At 40.6% G+C, this 6,000-nt stretch overlaps 1 protein-coding gene across 2 annotated transcripts in view; it reads right to left on the bottom strand.

The window, feature by feature from the left end:
- Positions 451–6,000, bottom strand: part of ATP10A (ATPase phospholipid transporting 10A (putative)) — a 111,496-nt gene continuing 105,946 nt past the window's right edge. The window contains exons 17-21 of one of the 2 annotated variants that reach the window (XM_021412342.1): positions 5,300–5,500; positions 3,288–3,368; positions 3,095–3,199; positions 2,576–2,763; positions 451–1,768 (exon numbers count right to left, since the gene is read on the bottom strand). In XM_021412342.1, the coding sequence (XP_021268017.1) occupies positions 1,063–1,768; positions 2,576–2,763; positions 3,095–3,199; positions 3,288–3,368; positions 5,300–5,500 (1,281 nt within the window). In that variant the 3' untranslated portion in view covers positions 451–1,062. Of the gene's footprint in view, positions 1,769–2,575; positions 2,764–3,094; positions 3,200–3,287; positions 3,369–5,299; positions 5,501–6,000 lie in introns of those variants that run through there. The other variant, XR_002443322.1, reaches the window with a different exon arrangement.

Below are 6,000 nucleotides of genomic sequence, written 5' to 3'. Positions count from 1 at the left end.
GCCAATACCCCAAAAGTGCTTCTGACATGTAAGGTCTGCTCAGGCGCAATCTCAAAAGCAGTGGAGCTCCCTACCTTCGGTACTGGAGCTACCTGTCTTAGACCAGGCTCAGGCACCTTGCCGTGTCTGATCACTAAGGGCTTGACTGAACCTGGCCGGAACAACAGCAAAGATGTGAACAGAGCCTTCCTCCCGGGCTGCCCGCTAGCAAGCAGGGCTGACTCCTGCAGCCAAAGCAGCCCCTTTGGTGCAGGACCCCAGCACAACAGATCCTTCCACGTCAAGCACTGCAGCAGGCACCACCTCTTTGACACCCAATAGTTCCAATACAAATGAGGAACGGCTTTTTTGCAGAAATTGAACAGCCAGATACAAGGTCACCACTGGCCAAATGCCAGGTACTACAAAGTGAGGGGTTGAGTTAGTATTAATGCCAGACGGGGACGTCACTTTACAATATGGATGGTCATTTATTTATTGTTTTATCATGACACATAAAAATGCTATGGCTGCAATATCAAAATATGGTGTCACTTATAAAATACCAGTATTATTAATGCGATGGTAAGATACTGTTAACATTTACAGAGAGGTGTGTAATAATTCCATAGTCTTGCCAAATGGTTTGCTCCTACGACAAAACCCTGTGGCAAGCAGACAATGGATGGGATGCAGTGTCCTATCTGTTATCATGGTTTTGCATCTTTGATTACTGTATGGCCTATAATGGTATCAATAATTGGTGCTGAATCTAATCCTTTTGGATATGTTAGACAGGTCCTTTGCTTTTGCAATATGTGTCAGAATAAAAGAGAAGCATCTGAAAAATAAAGAGACGCCATTTCCTTACAAAATGAGATGAAAAAATAAAAAACAATATAAATGGAACATTCAAGTGTTTCTTTTTATATTTAAAGCTCTTATTTCAATATACTGTATTTAAACATTCTTAAATAATCACTCTGTACCTTCGATTTTCTGTTTCATTTTTGGAAACAAATAGAGTAATCTCACTATAAATGTGTGCAAATAGAAAATATATAAATATATTTGAGGCCCATGTCATAAAAAGGTGGACTCAGAATTGTCACTTTTCCAATGGTCAGCTGGGGTCCCTTTCATTTTGTCCTGGAAGTTATTTGAGTTCTGTTCTTTTAAGTCTTTGAAGTCCTCATGCAAGGAAGAGCCAAGCACACACATACCATCTTGTGTTTCATTTTGTAAACTACTCGATGACACCTGTAAAACAGTTCCAAAGCTATTGAACAGTGGAGTTGATGTGATCCACTTCAACAAACTGAAGTCTGTTTGGTCAACTGCTGAGTTCCATGGGAAGGTTGCTCCCATGGGAGACAACTCCATCTCTGAAGAGCTCTGAGTAACATCATGAAATCCCATGGACCTTTCCTGGCTATCTGCTGCTGAGGGGAGATTGCTTTCCCCATAAAACAGAGCACACTGGGGAGAGGCAGATACAATCCGGTCTGTTGTACGTTCTGCCTTTGTGTGCTCTTGGAAAAGCGACTCATTTGTTGGAGATGTTGGCAAAGGCGTGTTTTGGTTGTAAGCCTTAAAACTGTCACTGGCATTTGAGACAAGGTTTGGTGAGAAGCTGTTTGCAAAGGATTGTGTCTGATGTATTGATCCTTTTTTGACATTCAACTTGGTCAGAAGCTGGGTGCGAATCTCTGGAGATAGCTTACTCAACTGGCGTCCAAGCTGAAGCTGCGTTGGGAATAGTGTTCCCTGAAGGGTTCTGTACAGAAATCTGTAAGAAGAGAACGTGCACGTGAAAAGAACTGAAAGAGAGAAGGACCCAAGTTATTACCATGAGAAAATATCCATGAAAAATGTAAAACACAGGAAAATAAGAGATTTATGTGCTTTTTGTATGTTTGACACAAGAAAGATTACTGATGAAAAGTTCTAACTGCTGTGCTAATATGTGGATTAATAACAAGCGGTGTAATAAAAATGTGTTTTTAGCCAGTGATCTACTCTGTGATGACATATGGTCTTTCATCTTTCCTGATGTGGACTCAGAGGCATTGGGAATCAGTCAGTAGGGAAGACCTCTTACAACCATAAACAGGCAAGTAAATCTACAACACGGTGGCAACCTGGACTAGTACCAGATCTGGAGACTGGTGGCCCTGCCTGTGGCAGGGGGCTTGGAACCTGATGATGCTTAGGGTCCCTTCCAACCCAAGCCATTCTATGATTCTATGAACATATTATCAGAATTTCTGTACTGTGCATGAGGACAGGTTGAATCTGGAAGTATCATGAAAAACCTCACAGGACAGAAAATCTCTGCATGACCAGCAGCTTCAATATACACCAGTCTACAGGAGCCAACTGTCTACAGTCATTCCTCTCCTGTGGTACAGAGCCAGGAGCTGTGGTCTCTTCCTGTGGTCAGGAGCACATAAAAGGTTAGACAACCTGACTTGATATAATGACCCACTGAAAAATGTTGGCTTGGCTGATAAGACAAAGAGAAAGAGAGGAAATAACTCTTGCCTTCGTAATCGTATGTATGAAGTGCTTTCAAATATGAGAAAAGATAAAATACCTGGGCAGCAATGCAACGACTGGTGATATAATGCAAGTGAAGTAGAACATTGGGTCTCCCATCAGCCTTTCCATAGTCCAGTAGGGATTGGATGGAGGATGGCATATTGGGCAGGAAGCATTGTAAACCAAAGCCACAAAGAAAAATAAAAGGATACTAAAGATGCAAGATGACCAGTGGAGGAAGGTCTAGAACAACAAAAGAAACAAAAAGAGAGCAATGATTCTTTCCTTTCTGAGAAAATGATTCTGAACTAACAGTTCTTAATTTCTGAAGCAAAATCCATGTACAGCAAAGAATTTAGAGCCTTGCATTTTCAAAGATTCATATTAGCTACAAAACACTACAAAGCTGCTCACAAGTCACAGTTCAAAACCTTTTTCTTGTTTGCTTAAAACACTTGATAAAAATAGAACGTGCCGAGTGAACGAAACAAACATCTTGTGTTTTTGTAAAACTGCACTAAGAAAAAGATGACAGTGTGCCACCAAGTTTCTGTAGAGACTGTGGGTACCTTACCCAAGTTTTGGTTTCAATAGCCAAATGTAATATGATGGTGAAAAGCGCTGACGTGGTGATGGGAGTTCCCCAGGAGAAAACGTCCACCTCTGAATCATAGTAAGTCTGTAAAGAATGAGACAGAATTTAGCCCAAGCTGCTACCAGTTCTGCTCAAAATGCCTGAAATAGAATGTCTGAAACCAAACACTTACAAAATAAGGGATGAAGAAGCAAACGAGGCTTTGATACATAGCATCAATCATGTTCATCCAAAACATCTGTGGTTGATACTCCTGTGGCACCAAAAAAAAAAAAAAAAAAAAAGAAAAGGCGTGAATCAGAGATGCTATTTGCTGGGCTAGGCATTTTTGGGTGAACATTCCAAGGGACCCTTTTATAGGCTTGTGCCACTGTCTGTAACACCTTGCTGATCAGTTAGGTACCCTTGGGGATGAATTATGAAGAGTCTGTCTGTAAGTCACTCAATTCTAGGAGGAGAATCTTCACCTTCATTTTTGTTTGCTACCAGAGGGTGTAATCTGAATCTGACAATCCCAATACACACTCAGAGTGAAGGTGCCCAAATTTATGCAGTACGGTTACACCAGTGATTTCAGAATGTGCTCTCCAAGGTGAAGGCATGTGAGTAAATGGGTTTTAAATCATGTGCATCATGTGCATCCAAACATAGAATATATATTTCCAAGAGGGAAAACAGAAAATGCACAGATACTTAGAAAGGAAGATCCACAACAATCACCTTTAATGAAAATTCATGTAGGAATGTATGCTATGTTAAAAATACATATACAAAACATATGTATGTATATAATTTATCTGTGCATGGGTACAAAATTGCTTGCTAAAAACAATATTTAATCTAACATTTTGGTTGCAGTGGTATGAATGATCATAAAAAGACTGAGGTATAAGGAGAAATAATTTATGAATGAAAAAATATGGATCTGTTTATTTTAGGATATAGTCTCCATCTCCAACCACCAGGTACATCTCGGATCTTTCCCCTTTCAAAGAATATTACAGCAGCCAAAAAGTAAAAACTGAAAGATGCTTAGAAAGAATTATGGTGTTCTTTCGCCCACTGAAGTAACATGTGGATAAGGACTGGAACAGGTTGCTCAGTGCAATTGTGGAATTTCCATTCTTGGAAATATTCAAAATTGGACTAGATAAAGCTCTGAGCAACCTCCTGTGGCATTGAAGTTAGGCTTGTGTGGAGCGGGGGGCTGGACAAGATGATTTCCAGTGATCCTTCCAGCCTCAATTATTTTGAAATTCTACAGGCATACAGGAGATACGTTTCTGAAAGTGATCCTACTTGAAGCAGGACTTTTGCCAAGTTTTTAAATGCCTTTTTAGGTATTCAGAGAAAACATTCACCAGATTTCAAAGAAACTTAGAATAGTCCCTGAGCTTGCCTATGGGAAATAATTGTACTGTACATTGGAGACTTCTCTCCCCAGTTTGCCAGCTGAAGACAGGCAGACACAACTACCCAACAAGCTTAAGCTGTGATTAAATTGCAAAGAAATGTAAAAAATGGAAAACAAGAGCTGGGTGAAAAAGAGAATTTGCACTAAAGCGCTAAAAATAAGTTGCACTAAAATTCTTTCATCTTTCCAGCATGGTGTCTAGCAATGTGTAGTGTACCAAGGACACTGAGAGGCAAAACGGTCACTGTCTCCCTCAGAGAGTACAGTGTCAATACTTGCTTTTCCCTTGAAAGCAATAGCTGGATGTGGATAATGTTGCCAAGCAGAAAGATTTTCCCACAGTACAATGTGGCTGTAATTATCGGAAATGGTTTGGTTTCAATCCCTCCTGCAATTCCTCCTGTCTTCTTTGTGCAGTTTAAGCAGACAGGGACAAAATGTTTTCAACAAACCTTTCCCAATCTGTCTTCTGCTGAGGATGACTTCCCTCAGAGTCTATCAACCTCTGTGCTTACTCCTAAAGCCATCTTTTGCCTTTTGTAAAGGGCTAGGGCTTGAAGTTGTAAGTATGCTGAGGTACTGCACAAAATCTACTTCAGTAGCTATTTGTGAGTCTAGATCATGAGGGAGGTGTTCAGCTCAGGCTGATTTGAAGCATCCATCCTCCCACCTGATACACATTCCAAGACACAGCTGGTCTTGCCAGGTTGCTTTCCAGTTGAAATTGAAGGCATCGAGGAAAAAAAATTACAAAAGCCAGAAGCTTTTACCTCCATATTCTGTCCGCTTTTATAAAGCTGAGGTACAGACAGTAACACTTCAGCTGGCACGTCCTTATCCAGCACACCAGTAATCAGTTGCGGAAGAGAAGAGAAAAGCAAATTAAAGAAGATGAGATACCACTGGTCAACCATCGATGAGCCGGAGAACCCACAGTAGAACTGGTACCAGAAAAGAAGGGCCACAAACATCTGAAAGAGAAGCAGCAGTGCTGTAAATATGAGAGATAAGTCAGGATCATTGTCCTACTGTGTTCTGAAATTGTTCTCATTCCAGTTCTGCAAGGACTTACCTGTGTACCCTAAACATGTGAATTTTCTAATGACACCTAGTCTTGAACTCACTGTTCCTCATGCCCGTACCACTTAACTAAGCTACAGTTTGGCAAACCTGGAAGTCTTTGTGCTGCTGGAACCTCAGATCTTATAAGTCAGGGCTAGCTTCACCCAAAATAAACTTTCAGTTCAAGTGAAATTCTGAAATATAATTTAATTAACCATAAAAAGCTCTCCCAACTGCAGTTGACCTCTAGCTAAATGAGTACTGATCCCACAGCACTTACATTGCTGTCATAAGAATAAGCATTTCCATATCACAGAATCATAGAATTGCTCAGGTTGGAAAGGACCTTCAAGATCATCAAGTCCAGCCGCAACCTAACCATACTACCCTAACAACCCACTGCTAAATC

Source organism: Numida meleagris, chromosome 1, assembly GCF_002078875.1.
Source record: "Numida meleagris isolate 19003 breed g44 Domestic line chromosome 1, NumMel1.0, whole genome shotgun sequence".
Classification (NCBI taxonomy): Eukaryota; Metazoa; Chordata; class Aves; order Galliformes; family Numididae; genus Numida; species Numida meleagris.
Note: the sequence above shows the minus strand (reverse complement) of the source record. Positions and strands in the feature narration are given on the sequence as shown.